Source organism: Thamnophis elegans, chromosome 2 (assembly GCF_009769535.1).
Source record: "Thamnophis elegans isolate rThaEle1 chromosome 2, rThaEle1.pri, whole genome shotgun sequence".
Classification (NCBI taxonomy): Eukaryota; Metazoa; Chordata; class Lepidosauria; order Squamata; family Colubridae; genus Thamnophis; species Thamnophis elegans.
The window spans coordinates 132,384,985-132,401,322 of record NC_045542.1 but is presented as its reverse complement, the minus strand read 5'-3'; the positions used below and the strand labels follow the sequence as shown (position 1 = coordinate 132,401,322).

At 39.3% G+C, this 16,338-nt stretch overlaps 1 protein-coding gene across 1 annotated transcript in view; it reads right to left on the bottom strand.

The window, feature by feature from the left end:
* The window catches only part of MDFIC2 (MyoD family inhibitor domain containing 2), a 60,881-nt gene that overhangs the window by 3,066 nt on the left and 41,477 nt on the right, over positions 1-16,338 (bottom strand). Inside the window, 1 exon segment of the mRNA XM_032239111.1 lies at positions 7,769-7,984. Coding sequence (XP_032095002.1) covers positions 7,769-7,984 — 216 coding nt within the window.

The following is a 16,338-nucleotide window of genomic DNA, read 5'->3' as shown; positions in this document are numbered from 1 at the left end:
TATTTATTAGTTTTTCCCTCTCCCCTCCCGTCTGCCTTGGCACTCAGATAGAAGAATATCAAATCTGAAGTTAAGCATCTTTCAATTCTAACTTGAAATGTAAGATCTGTTTTCTTAATAATATGCACGCTTCTCAGTTTATTAACCTTGTTGGCATCTGCATAATTTTAATCAGAGAATGGATTTTGCTCTTAAGGTCTTCCCATTATTTGCAGGAAGGACCACACAAAAAGACAACATTTTAATAAGAAAGTGATGTTCCGGTGGATACACTGTGCCTTACATTAAAGATGCTTTTAAATCCCCATCAGACTACATACCATGAAACTATGGTAATGGATATAATTCTTTCTTGCAAGCTTTGCATGTATCACTTATTCCTCCCTCCTCCCACAACTTAAATGTTTAATAAACAATAAATATTAGCAACTGAGCATTCATTCCTATGCATTTATACGTGAAATAAATTAGCCACAAATTCAGATCCAAACTTTCTTTCCTGTCTTCTGCCTGTCTGGCTGCTCACAAAAAAAGTTATTAGCACATTTATTTCAACAAGAACAAAGATCTTCCTTCTCCATCAGTAGATAAATGATAACAAGAAGAACTATATTTAATAATGTTGTCAAATTGACCCAAAGGAGCTTTTTTCAAGAGACAACTGGACTTTCTTGGTTTTTCTTTTGAAGATGTTTCACTTCTCATCCAAGAAGCTTCTTCAGCTCTGAACAGATAGTGGGGAATGGAAGGATTTATATTCCTTGCAGACTTGGATGATTGAGATGACCTGAATGATTGAGAATCTCTACAGACTGTTGTCAGATTGATTTCACTCTACATTTTCTTGACCTCAGTTGCTTTTTACCATTGGTCCATTCTTGCTTTGTGCCATAGTTCCTCCTGCCCAACTGCTGATTCAAACAGTCCAATTTTTGAAGGGATTTCTATCAATAGATCTTCATGACGTGACCTGAATCATTTCTGCAAAGTGAATTAAATTCCTTCTTCTGACTGGATCATTAAGTTGCACCAAGCATTTGTTTTTTATTTGGCCTGTGTATTTGATAGATTCGTTTTAGATTATTTCCCAAACCAAAATATTTATTTCTTGTGACCATTATTATTCATCAAAACCATTATTTATCCAAATAAATCTTTTTTGCTGCCATGTTTCTTATTAACACATATTTCATTTAGTTCTGGAAAGTTATTTCCATGAACCACGTGGCTACCTAAAGTTGGAATAAGTGGAACTGTTTTTGGTTCACAAAAGTCAATATACGTTTTCTCATCGCTCCAGATATAGTTAAATGTGAGAATGTACATCTTATGTGGGAGGGTGCCACTGAAATTTCATTAATATGCCATTCTCAAAAATTGGTGAGAACACACTTTAAAGTAGTCCAGAATAAAGAAGATCTAGGACAATAAATATATTTCTAACACTCAAAATTAAAATAAATTACCCAGAAAGACAGGAAATTGCCCCATCATATTGTGCATTCAAGTAGAGGCTGAATAGTTATCTGATAGGAATACTTTAATTTGAATTCCTACACAGACCAGAATGTTTGACTGAAAGTGATTTAAAGCTTTAAGTTTAACTAAATTAAATATATTTAATTTAGGAAATGCAATTGCACTTCCTGGCTTTTGTTTTCTTGTTCTTTTGCATTAAGATTGCATTTTTGCATTAAAAATTGGGATAATTGGGAGGAGCCTCATCATCTGAGAACTACACGTAGTCCTGGACTTCAAGTTGTCCATTGTTGCATACCTAACACTTCTTCCATATTTACAGTATATTTATTTTCCCCACAAATAATTGCCTCAAATTTATTCTTACATTTGCTGATAGCAATAGAAGAAACTATTGAAAACAAAATAATGAAACCTGCAAACGACAGCCTCAGTGCATCAATACCTTTGAAAATTAGCTACTCTTTTCAGTTTGCCTGGTGAATTGAACCTTTTTTGCAACTTAATCATCTTTCTCTTTTCTTCCCTGTTCAGTTACCTCTTCCCTTTATTCACCTCTATCCAATTTTGCATCCTCAATACTCTCCTTCGTTTGCCTTCAATTTCCCCCATCCTTCCCCCTACTGCCCCCATCTTTGACCAGTCTCCATTTCCTCTTCCTCTTCTTCAATGTTTCTGCTAAAAGGAGGGAGTGGAATGTGTTTTTGTGTGTACCTGTGCCCACACAAAATGTGTACACAGGTACACAAGAATGGTGAAAGAATTGCTGCCACTTATAGATAGATGGATACCACTGAGATATCTTATTTTACAGGTTATTTGATTTTGGAGAAAAATATCACAAGTAGTTATTTCTGGGAGTATGGTATTTCTAGTATTTATTTTATCCGAAGTTGCAACCCTAGGCTGACAAAGTGAAGAAGATGGGATTTGCATAGGATTTTTTCCTGTGTTTATCATCATTTTTTCTTTCTATTCATCCTGCGGGTAGGCGGACAAGGAATAATTTGAAATTCAATATCAACTAGTCTTTCTGTAAATGCAATCTATAGACATCTTTCTTGGGTGTTTCAGCGAAATAAAGAATGCAATTCCATGAGCTTGCATGGAGCTTTACCTTCAATTTAATTCAAAGTGAAAGTTATTGAATAATTGAGAAAGAACTAAACAAAATTCTTATAAAAATCCTTTTTGAGGAATCATAGGTTTAGGGCATTTGTTGAAAATTTAAGGCGTTTCTAGAAGATCCAGCTTTCTCTGTAAATCAATACATATGTATATCATAAGAAAGAGAGTGAATTTTTATAGTGGTCAATGACCAGTACATAAAGCACCTTATATACATAAAAACTGATATTGATTACCCAATTAGGTAAACCAATCAAACAAACTGATCTTGTAACATGACAAAATTTGGCCACACTTAAGGAAATGGAATCATCTGAATCTGGGATTCAATGTTTTAAGTAAAACTAATCAGTGACCAGGGTATTTAATTAAATGTGGGGTTAACAGTTCACAGCCAGTGTCATCACAAAATGAATAGTATAGTAAAACATATTGGTGGATTCAATGAATCCTTCAACATGCAGGCAAATCCTGAATTTAAACTGGATGCCTTTGTTTCTTCTTTTTAAGACCACTAATGGAACTGCAATGAACCATGTCCCTTCCTTATATTATGTGTGAAGTAATCTCAAGGGACAGCAGGTAAAGTAATCTTAAGGGATTACTTTGGCTAGAGACATAGTTTAATAAAGCAAACACTTTGTTTGTTTGTTTATATACATAGTTTACAGGGTGTTTTAATTAAAGCCAGTTCCGATTAGCTCTGGTTGATGTTTAAATTAAATAATTCCAGAAACTGGAATTGAATATTTGAGAGATTATTTCTATTGGTGAATCTTTTCAATAAAATAACCCTTATAATGATCCATGCTCAGGTATTGGAATACACGACTGCTTCTTTCATAACATCTAGGGAGCTTTTCAAGTCATTATTCAGCAAAAATACCCACCATAATACTAATTAAGGCAGCAGTGACAGCAGGACAAATCTTATCATTTTCACTTATAGCCAGTCAGGGGCCTGCAAGGTGACCCGGTCCCTCTTGAGGAACATATTCACATTCCTATGAAGTCTATTTCAGGCATTTGTCAGATAAAATTGCCTGAAATATTAGTTGGACTCCAGCTGCATGGGTCCTGTGGAACTGAGGCATGATCTAGCATGATTATCTGGGAAGACTTTGATTCTACTGGACTTCAGGGCTGTGAATGCAGTGACCTAAGTATTAGTTCCATGCCTCTGTTGAATGATCCTTCTTCTCAGGAGATAATTTGGTGATGGATTCAGAAAGAGGTATTGATCAATGAGAGAAAAATGGTTCTATCACAGTGATGGCTAACTTTTTTCTAAAGGTGTGACAAAATTGTGTGCACACGCGCTATCACACACATGCATGTGCCCACCCATCTGCACATGTGCAAGCGACCCACCCACTGTGCATGGGTGAGTGACACCCTCCCACACACACACGTGGCATCCCTAAAGCCTGGAGAGGGTGAAAACAGCCTTCCCCGCCCTCCGGAGGCCCTCTGGAGGCCCTCTGGAGGCCCTCTGGAGGCCGGAAATGTCCCATTTTCCAACTTCCGGTTTGCACATTGGGCCGTTTTTCACCTTCCCAAGACTTCAGGAGGCTTCCTTGAAGACTCTGGAGGGTGAAAAATGGCCGAAAATGAAGCCCAAAATCAGCTGGCTAGTGCACGTATGCACGCTGGAGCTGACAGGGCAACACATTGTATGCCCTAAGAAATGGCTCTGTGTGCCATCTGTGGCAGGCGCGCCATAGGTTCACCATCGCGGTTCTATCAGCATGTAAATATAGTATGTATCAGGCCTGGAAGCCATCTTTACATTGGCCTTTCAAGCCTGCAACATTTTCTCCTGTGGGAAATTGGGAGGGGGGGTTGTATGGAGCATGGTAGCTTCGTAGTAAAAATAGCATTCCTTCTCAGAGAGTCAAGGTCAGCTTGCCCCGGCACCTGAGTGTCAATGAGGGGAATCTTTTTTTGGGACAGTGACTGATTGGACCATGTAATGGACATGTGGGTGCTGGGGCAGAGTCTTGAACTTTCAACTGGGTCGGGGATAAACCTGGAAGCTTTCAGATTTGGGTTTTCACAGATGTGCCCAACATGGCTCTTCTAATAAATGGGAGCTTTGAGGAATCTCTAGCCTTGGACTCTTATTTCATGGAGGATGCTATTTGGAACTCTGGGAGTATGTGATAGTCTATCCCATCATCAAAAAAACAGTTCTGGATTTAACAATTCTGGGCAATTGTCATCTGTCTCTAACTTCCCTGGGCTCAGACCAGGATAAAGAACTGATATAGCATTAGGTTTCAGGTTTCAGGTTTAGTTTATTTGTATGCCGCCCTTCTCCGGGAGGGACTCAGGGCGGTGAACAACTAAGAAGGGGAAGGGAACACAGACACAATACACGTAATTAAACTACACAAGAGTCATACAGCCATACAAGTCGAGAGGGGAGGGGAACTCATCAACCCCAGGCCTGCCGGCACAGCCAGGTTTTGACTGCTTTCCAGAAGGCCTGGAGAGAGGTGAGGGTCTGAATCTCCACAGGGAGTTCATTCCAAAGGGCCGGAGCTGCTACGGAGAAGGCCCTCCCCCGGGTGGTAGCCAGATGGCATTGGCTGGTAGACGGTACCCGGAGGAGGCCGACCCTGTGCGATCTAACGGGTCTATGGGAGGTAATTCGCAGCAGTTAATTGCACGTTTAGATGATCTTTGACAGGGTGAAGATGGGGGTAGTGCTTTGATAGCAGCTTTTAATGCTATCTGTCATAGTACTCTTCTGGATTATCTTTCGTGAATGGGCATCTTGATCTTGTAGTTTCTCACCTTCTTCTTCCAAAGCCAATCAGTTTTACGCCCCTACAGTATATTCTTTGGGGATTTAATTTTTCTTCATCAACATGAATTTGTTGGGTGAGGTCATTGGAGGATTGTGAGGACTCTCTACTTTCCAAGGATTGTACACACCAAACTTCTGGAGGCAAGCTGTTCACTGACATGATAGCACTGTTCCAATATCTGAGGGGCTGCCACAAAGAAGAGGGAGTCGAGCTATTCTCCAAAGCACCCGAGGGCAGGACAAGAAGCAATGGATGGAAACTAATCAAGGAGAGAAGCAACTTAAAAATAAGGAGAAATTTTCTGACAGTTAGAACAATAGCAATAGCAATAGCAGACTTATATATCGCTTCCTAGGGCTTTCAGCCCTCTCTAAGCGTTTTACAGAGTCAGCATATTGCCCCCAACAACAATCCGGGTCCTCATTTTACCCACCTCGGAAGGATGGAAGGCTGAGTCAACCCTGAGCCGGTGAGATTTGAGCAGCCGAACTGCAGAACTGCAGTCAGCTGAAGTAGCCTGCAGTGCTGCATTTAACCACTGCGCCACAATTAATCAGTGGAACAACTTGCCTCCAGAAGTTGTGAATGCTCCAACGCTGGAAGTTTTTAAGAAGATAACCCTTTGTATGAGGTGGTGTGGAGGTTTCCTGCCTGGATTGGACTAGAAGACCTCCAAGATCCCTTCCAACTCTGTTATTCTATTTAATTTTTTAAAACAATAATAGCACTGATTATGTGTATTCAAGGTAGAAAATCTGTGACCTTTCAGAGACCTAAATTGGATCTTTAACTATTGTACACACCAAATCATAGCAGATCTGTACATAATGCTTTATTATAGCACACACCTTTCCTGGCCACAGGTTATTGTTGTGTGTTAACTGCACCTTCCACCGGATTAAGACATTGGATAACCTATCTGAAAATTTGTTTAGCAGTTTGAATATGTTGTCCTTTGGGCCTCTGATCATGCTGTTTTATATTTTATATTTCCTCATCATTCTTTTACACCTATTGTTATCTTGCTTTCCTTTTAATCTTTTAGTTTCTCAGAGTCACATTTTTCAAGTTTGTTAGACACAAACTATTTAAATGAATCCAAATAAATAAAAACCCTTTACTATTTGTAGCATAGGAAATAGGAATTTTGCAAACCATAAAATAGATCTGACCCCAATGGCTGTTTCTGAACACTGTAATTTATTGCACCAATCCAAATTTAGTACAGTTTAGTGATGGATGTGATAACTATTCAATAACAATCCTTTCTACTACGATTTATAAACAGCAAGATCAGAAAGATTTAATCTCTGAGCTAAAAGTATGCCAGATGCTATACTGCAATATTTTCTGTCTTTCCTGTCTAAGAATCAAAGGGTTAGTCTGCATTTAAAACACATTTTGTAGGGCAAAAAAGTCAGTGAATTTGTATTTTACCATAGGCTTGCATTATTCCGCAAAGCAATGAGAGGTTACAAATGAAGACTTTTACAGTTCAGTCCATTCAATGACTAGTAAAAATTGTATTTTAAATAGCCAATTTTCATTAAAAACACCCTTACAGGTTGCTTCCAAACTAAGATTGCATAACATTTAACATACAAAGTTTCATATTTTAGGCAAAGGAGAAAATGTCAAAAATGGTCTGGGATAAATTTTCCCTCATTTAGCTCTGCAAGTTGTCAAGAAGAAGAAGAATGCTGAAATCTGAATTTCTGTCATTGCTGTGAGAATATTTTGTCATTGCAGTGGTGGAAGCGCCAGGTACCATTCTGGTATAGTGCTTCAGAGAGCCCACCCGCCCACCCGCGCTCCTTACCAGTATTTGAAGTTTTCGGGGCTTCAGCGCATGGAGCATACAGCACCTGTGCGATGCTCTGCCAAGCAGCTGGAGCATTGCAGAGGCATCGCGGAGCATCGTGGGTGGTAAGTATGCATGCACATCTGCACGCATGTGCACATGCACTATGCACGTTCATGTGGTGGACGCCCGGCTTCGTTGCACCATGCCAGTTGCACTGGGATCCAAAACCTACCACTGTGTCATTGCATATATTCAGACAAAAGTTTGACTAAAATACCAACATTTTCCTATCTGTCTTGCCTACAGTTTCCAACATGAACAGGTTTTTTTTTAGGGTTTTCAGATTTTCATATGAGGCTTCACAGCTTCAGACCCACAAATCCATTTCATATAAACCTGAATCATACAGCGTCTAACCTCCACAAAATGGAATGTCAAATCCATCTACAAAGCCCCATTTCCTTTTTGATGTACAGAACCAAGGGTAAGTAAAGGGGATTTATATAGAAGATTCATGAAATTGTGCTTCATCAGCAAAACGTACCACTATTGTCTCTTTCGTGGCCTGATGCAGCATCTTCGAGGTAGCTGAATTGTGTTTCACATTTCTGGAGTGATGATAATGAAGATGTAGTAGAGTCCGAGAGTTTTCTGTCACTCCTGGTGTCTTTGGATGGCACATCTGTGATGCTAAATTCCGATACTGAGCTGAGAACAATACTTTTCATAGATTTGTCATCTTTATTTGCTAGCTGATGTTCTAGAATGGTGGGGAGAAATCAAAATTACTTGATTCAGATAGTTTTAACTTTTTCCCCAGAATTCCCATATGAGTGTAAATCCCCCAAGTCATAATAATGTAACATAGCTAAAATGATGTTGTCTCTTATAAAGTGGGGATGTTACTGAAAAATTTGCATTTGGCTCTTCCAGTAAATTTAAAAAAAATATCCAAGCAGATTTTGGCCAATCATGAAACAATAATCTATAATAATACAAAAGCATAGGTAACATTTGGGGAGCATATACAGATTGCTGGTAACCTGATACATAACAACAAATAGCACCTGATAGTCAAAACCATATGCTACTTTGTTACAGCAAAGCCCCCACACCAAAAAAAACCCTTACACCTTTATAACAAGATCTAAATGAAAATTTGTTAATAAAATCTATAGATCTTTTTCCCGTCACAATTTACAATTTATATCGAAATTTCTTTTACTAAATTGCCAATACATGTATATATTATTATGCTGTATCCATTATCATTTTTATTATTATTATTATTATTATTATTATTATTATTATTATTATTATTATTATACAATTGTATCACAGCGGCCAGTTGTTTCGCCGGATTTGGCATTGGTTACTAGTCGGGCCCCACCCAGGGACCTAGGACGTCGTAACGTATTTTCGTAATATGCGTGCAGATCCAAGCAGTGCGGCTTTTTGCATTTGACTGATGGTGATTTTGTCAATTTTTAACTGTTTTAAATGTAATTCCAGTGCTTTTGGAATAGCACCCAGTGTGCCAATTACCACTGGAATTACCACTGCTGGTTTGTGCCATAGTCGTTGAATTTCAATTTTTAAGTCCTGGTATTTTGCGATTTTTTCATGTTCCTTCTCGGCGACCCTGCTATCACCTGGTATTGCAATATCTATGATTGTAACCTTGTTTTTCTCAACCAGTGTGATGTCTGGTGTATTATGCGCCAGTATTTTGTCCGTTTATATACGGAAATCCCACAAGATCTTGACCATCTGATTTTCGGTGACTTTTTCAGGCTGATGTTCCCACCAGTTTGTTGCTGTTTTAATATTAAAATTTTTCCACAAATTCCAATGGATCATTTGCGCTACTGAATTGTGCCGCAATTTATAATCAGTCTCTGTGATTTTTTTTTACAGCAGCTGAGTATGTGATTATTATTATTATTATTATTTATAGTTAATTAATTGTTAGCGAGTAAACATTTAATAACAATCAAAAATAATCTAAGAGTTACAAAATTCCTATTTATTAATCACCAAAATCAACTAATTTTTTATTATCAACTTTCATTGTCAATCTGTATCTTTCCAATAACAAAAAAGTCTTACTGTTCATGTATTGTAAGATTAAGAAGTTCCAATCACACCTTCTGATTTGTAGCTGGTGTTCATGAAAGTGCTCTGTTAGACTTCTGCCTGTCTGTGCTAGTGGCTGTTACAGAGCCAAGGTGGCGCAGTGGTTAAATGCAGCACTGCAGGCTACTGCTAGATCAGCAGTTCAGCGGTTCAAATCTCACTGGCTCAGGGTTGACTCAGCCTTCCATCCTTCCGAGGTGGGTAAAATGAGGACCCAGATTGTTGGGGGCAATATGCTGACTCTCTGTAAACCGCTTAGAGAGGGCTGAAAGCCCTATGAAGCGGTATATAAGTCTACTGCTATTGTTACAGTCCTTCCACTGTATATCGTAGATGATTCCAGTTTTCCCCCCTTGGGCTAGTGAGTGTTTTGGTTTACTTACAATGCCTTAAAGGGCTTGGTTTGTGTGCCATGATAATGCTGTGTAGTTGTAATAAACTGTGATTGTTCATGAGATGCTTTGATATATGGGTATCCTTTTCATAGCTTGCATTCGGTGTGCTGCAGTGCATTCAGTGCTTAGGCACTTTTTTTTTTTGGCACTACTATGAATCCTTATGTAAAGCACTCTTTGCAGCAAATACATCATGACTGGCTATAAGATGAGGGCACATATCCAGTATGAGCCATGGTGGCGCAGTGGTTAGAGTGCAGTACTGCAGGCTACTTCTGCTAACCGCTGGCTGCCTGCAATTGGCAGTTCAAATCTCGCCAGGCTCAAGGTTGACTCAGCCTTCCATCCTTCAGAGGTGGGTAAAATGAGGACTCAGACTGTTGGGGCCAATATGCTGATTCTGTAAACCGCTTAGAGAGGGCTGTGAAGCACTGTGAAGTGGTATATAAGTCTAAGTGCTATTGCTATCTGACTTTTTTTATATAAATGATGCTGCAGTTCAGTGCGTAGATGACCTAGACATTGTGTTTGAACATAGATATTTTTAACATTTATATTTTATTGTGTTTTACTAATCTAAGTGAAATGTTAATATATATTGCTTATCCATGTATGATATGTCATAGTCAAAATAATAAAATAGAGTATAGTATAGTATGGTGTGGTGTGGCATGGCGTGGAATGGAATGGAATGGAATGGAATAGAATAGAATAGAATAGAACGGAATGGAATAGAATTCTTTATTGGCCAAATGCAATTAGATACACAAGGAATTTGTCTCCAGTGCATAATCTCTCAGTGTTAAACAACAAAGTGATAGGTCATATATCATATATCAATACAATACAATACAATAGCAGAGTTGGAAGGGTCTTCTAGTCCAACCCCCTTCCTAGGCAGGAAACCTTATACCGTTCAGACAAATGGCTATCCAACATCTTCTTAAAGACTTCCAGTGTTGGGGCATTTACAACTTCTGGAGGCAAGCTGTTCCACTGATTAATTGTTCTAACTGTCAGGAAATGTCTCCTCAGTTCTAAGTTGCTTCTCTCCTTGATTAGTTTCCACCCATTGTTTCTTGTTCTGCCCTCATGTGCTTTAGAGAATAGTTTGACTCCCTCTTCTTTGTGGCAACCCCTGAGATATTGGAACACTGCTATCATGTCTCCTCTAGTCCTTCTTTCTATTAAACTAGATATCATATCATAAATAATTTGCAGGTAATTAAATTTATCAAACAATTATTAAATAAATTATTAAATAAATAATTTTCAGCTAACTAAAGAACTGGCAACAGCAAGGCAGCCTATCTCCAACGTTGTTGTTTCCTTCCACTTTTTGCAGCATTTCTTTTTCTGGTTTGGAACAGGAAAAAAAAAGCCGTCCCAAGTGATTTATGATGGTTCGTGGCTTGAGGGGTTATATTAGGGTATCCTTGCAAAAGTAGTAGAAGGATAGAGTGCTTCTTTTTATGCATAAAAGTGCAGTTAAATACAGGTAGTCCTCAACTTATGGCCACAGCTGAGCCCAAAATTTATTTTGCAAAGTGAGCAATTTGTTAAATGTGTTTTGCCCCATTTACGACTTTACTTGCTGCGTTTGTTAAGTGAATCACTGCAGTTGTTAAATTAGTAACACAGTTATAAAGTGAATCTGGTTTCCTGTTGTGGCTCAGCAGGAACTGTTGGAGCTGCCGATGGACTCTGATAGCGAGGAACCCTATGAGTCACCTATGGAGAATGTGGAGGACCCTGGGCAGGGTTCAGACTCCGAGCAGGGACCAACGAGGCTGGTTGGTCACCAGGAGGCGCCTGAGGTATGGAGCAGTAGGGAAGATCAAAGGGAGTTTGTCCCTGATGTCAGGCACTGGAACAGTGGTGAAGATCAAAGGGAATTTGTCCCTGACAACCAACAACAAAGGGCGGAGAAACGGAGGCAGCAGTTACGGAGACAGACTCATAAGAGATAATCAAGCCCAGGTGGTTGTGGCTTGGCTCATCCCAAGAGAGTATATAAGAAGAGACTTAGGGAGGAGCCCTTTTGCAGGACAAAACCATTCATAACAAGCTGGAGAAGTTCTAGTCTGCATTGTTTGTTGGAGTCTGGGTTGCTGCCAACTCTTTCCTGTGAGTTGCGATGGGCTTTCAGCCAACAGGATTGTAATTGCTGTAAATAAAGAGTGGCAAACTACTAAGCCTGTGTCGGCATTAATCACCAGACGGAGGGGGGTCAGAACAGTTTCCCCATTGACTTTGCTTATCAGAAGTTCGCAAAAGAGGATCACATGACCCAGGGACACTGCCACCATCATAGATGCAATAGCCAACCATCTGAATTTTGATCCCATGTCCATGGAGATGCTGCAATGGTCATAAGTGTGAAAAACGCTCAGGTTTTTTTGCGCTGTTGGCCCTAAGCGAACTGTTGTAAGTCAAGGACTACCTGTACTCTGTCCACAAAGTGTGAGGACCAGCATACTTTGCAAGTCAGTTTACAGTTCCTTTCATTCTTGACTGTTAATCTGCACAGCTACTTTAAGTCTGAATGGGATGAAATTATTTTGTCAGCGATTGCATCCGTGATTCCTCGTCCCTTTGATTAAGGAAAATGTAAGGACCTCAAGCCATGTTAACTTAGACATTTGGGAAGAAAGCTTGTTTTTCTTTTCATTGTTTAATTAAAATAACTGACGTTCATTTTGCAAATATTAAATGTGTCAGGAAAAGGCATTGAAAGATAGACCCTCAAGAAACAAATGGTGAAATCCATGTTGAAAATAGGAAATTTTTAAATGGGTCTCAAACTACTGGAAGGAGCAGGATAAATGTATGATAGGGTTGACATTTGGAGGCATTTCGTCTCTCCTATGGTTCTCCTGCTGTACTTTTTGTAATAAAAATGGCTTTTGGGGAGGATATTCTGTAGCCAGAACATCATGCAAAACAAGAAATTGTAAAAGGAGGGAGAAAGAGAAATGGCAGGAAGAAGAAAAAGAAGAAAAGATTTGCTCCCACATCCAGCTTAATAAAATTAAAGCAATTTATGTAATATTGATATGTCGATATGTTTTTCAATTATTTTCCCCTGCAATTTAAAATAAAACTTTCACCACTTCAGAAATTATAATTACACATCTTCCTCCCACTTTGAAAATGGCATAAGGTGCTCATTTGCAGATTTCTACTCTTCAAATTTTCCCTAAGAATAGAAATGTCATGACTCAGTTAACAATGGTTTATTATTCACATTGATCTCTCTTTTTTTTTTATGGTGTTCTTTATCTCAAAAACATTGTAAATCAGATAGCTTCCTCCCACTCTTTTGTTCATCTGCAAAATTTTATTATTCTCATTTAAGAAAGCAATGGAGTGTCAAGAGTCACGATATATTGTTTATATTCCTTTTTTCTTCCTTTACAATTACCTTTAGCTATTAAAGAAAAACCCGAGCAGTCAGGGAAAAAAAATCTGAATTTTTAAAAAGCATGTACTTGAAAAAGGAAAGGCAAGGATAGCTGTAGTTGCACACATGTATTTTATATTAATTCTATTTTATTCAATGTATATGACCACCCATCTCACACAAGCAACTCTTCTTTGGGCATTTTTGTGTTAAATTTATATTCACAAACAAAGTAATAAAGGGAGACTAGTATAAATCTATTTCAAGCTATTTTAGCTCTTATCAGCTCACCATACCCTTCTGGGATTCAAACCTGGGCTAAACGCAGAAGCAGTGTGCGCCATCCCATATTTGTATAACCCATATTGCCCTGATTAAACAATAGTTCTTTGGGCTGCGAACAGAGGTTAAAATTTCAATATTATGCTAAAAATGACAATCCGAAATGATTTTTTTTTAAAGAAAAGAATATCAGTCACAAATAACTATCAACTAGTAACTGTCAGAAGGATCTTGGAATCCTAGTGGACCACCATTTAAATATGAGCCAGGACTGTGTAGCAGTTGCCAGAAAAGCCAACACAGTTCTAGGCTGCATAAACAGAGGGATAGAATCAAGATCACGTGAAGTTTTAATACCACTTTATAATGGTAAGGCCACACTTGGAATACTACATTTAGTTTTGGTTGCCACCATGTAGAAAAGATGTGGAGACTCTAGAAAGAGTGCAGAGAAAAGCAACAAAGATGATTAGGGGACTGGAGGCTGAACATATGAAGAACAGTTGCAGGAACTGGGTATGTCTAGGGTAATGAAAAGAAGGACTAGGGGAGACATATAATACAATACAATAGCAGAGTTGGAAGGAACCTTGCAGGTCTTCTAGTCCAACCCCCTGCCTAGGCAGGAAACCCTACACCATTTCAGACAAATGGCTATCCAACATCTTCTTAAAGACTTCCAGTGTTGGGACATTCACAACTTCTGGAGGCAAGCTGTTCCACTGACATGATAGCAGTGTTCCAATACCTGAGGGGCTGCCACAAAGAAGAGGGAGTCAAGCTATTCTCCAAAGTACCTGAGGGTAGGACAACAAGCAATGGATGGAAATTAATCAAGGAGAGAAGCAACTTAAAAATAAGGAGAAATTTCCTGACAGTTAGAACAATTAATCAGTGGAACAACTTGCCTCCAGAGGTTGTGAATGTTCCAACACTGGAAGTTTTTAAGAAGAGATTGGATAACCATTTGTATGAGGTGGTGTGGGGGTTTCCTGCCTGGATTGGACTAGAAGACCTCTAAGATCCCTTCCAACTCTGTTATTCTATTTAATTTTTTTTAACAATAATAACACTGATTATGTGTATTCAAGGTAGAAAATCTGTGACCATTCAGAGACCTAAATTGGATCTTTAACTATTCTATAGGGACACCTTATATGAAGAAATCGCAAACTGTTATTACTTTCCTGTACATATTTATTGATTTGATAGATATAGATAGGGTATCGTTATCCATGGGTCAGATTTATTATCCGACTATTTTTCTAGGAATTCAAAGCAGCATTTCCCTTTCTAATTTCAGTATACAATAATTTTATGGGGTAGATTAGGATAAGAAAGAAAGTGGCCCAAAGTTATATAGTTTGCTTCTATAGCTGAGGGTAGATATGGTGCTCATTTCTATTCTAAGTAACCAAACTGCTCTTATTCCTTCCCATTATTTTACAGGTATCCTGTAAGGTGTCATATTTCCCTGAATGCTGATTCTTTGTATTTATCACCTGTGTATTGTATTACTGTATTTTCTTTTATCTATCTTACCCTGGAATTAGATTGTTTATTTTGATTTGTTTGTAAGATGAACCACTTAATAAACTATTACCTTTCTTTTACTGGGTAATTCCATTTAACTGAATTCAGCACCTATTGGGTTTTTTAAAAACCCTCACAGCTTGTATTATAAATATCTTTGTTAATTCAAAGCTTAAAACATTGGTTTTTCTTGTTTCATGTGCCAGGGAATCTGCTGTCTCCCTCAAATGTTACAAACGGGGTGGGCTGCTACGGGTTCGCCCGGGTTTGGGAGAATCCATAGCTAACATTATGGCCGGTTCGGAGAGCCTACAAATCCCACCCCTGGCTGGCCCTGCCTACCTCCCCTCCCACCACGCCCATCCCAGGAGTCTCCATGCGACCTGTTTTGGATGCAGGGACATGCAGTCAGGGGAGGCAGGGGAAGCAAGGCCTCACCAGTGTCATGAGGAAAAGAAAAGAATAATTAAAATGAAAAAGGCTAAGGTAGTTGCTGCCAGACTCCAGAGTCACAGTGGATGACTTTGAGTCTGCTTAGAGGGCCAAGGTGGCGCAGTGGTTAAATGCAGCACTGCAGGCTACTGCTAGATCAGCAGGTCAGCGGTTCAAATCTCACCGGCTCAGGGTTGACTCAGCCTTCCATCCTTCCGAGGTGGGTAAAATGAGGACCCAGATTGTTGGGGGCAATATGCTGACTCTCTGTAAACCGCTTAGAGAGGCCTGAAAGGCCTATGAAGCGGTATATAAGTCTACTGCTATTGCTATTGCTATTAGTGCTAACTGCAGGGGGAGGTGAGAGAACTATGTGCCTCCTTTGCATAAGGAATTTTTCACCCTTGCTCAGAGTTAAGCAAGGGTTAAAAGGTAAAAAATTCCTTATGCAAAGGAGGCATGTGGTTCTCTGCCTCCTGATCTGAGAGCAGCAAATTGTGCCTAAGTTGCCTTTTTATTTAATTTTTTACATTTTCATCATGGCGGGCGGACAAGAGGAGAGTTGAAATCCACAGCTGGAAAAGGTATGTGGATCAGACGGAGGGAGGGGGGAATTCAAAATTATTGTAATTTAATTTGTAATTTTTTATTGTGAGTAATTTGTCTCTGTGTGTGTGTTGGTGTGTGTGTGTGTTTCTTTCTTCACTCAAACAAACTCTCTCAATTTGAGAGAGAGTTTGTTTTAGAAGAGGGGGGCAGCCCTCTCCCCCCACTGGGAGCCCCATCCTGCTACCCTTTCCCTTTCCCACTCCTCCTCTCCCCTTTCTTTGCCGGATGCCTCCTCGCCCCTCCGCTGTGTCCGACAGGCCAGGCACCTCACATTTATGTCCGCCATAAACACGAGATGCCTGGCCTGTTGGACACAGCTGTGGG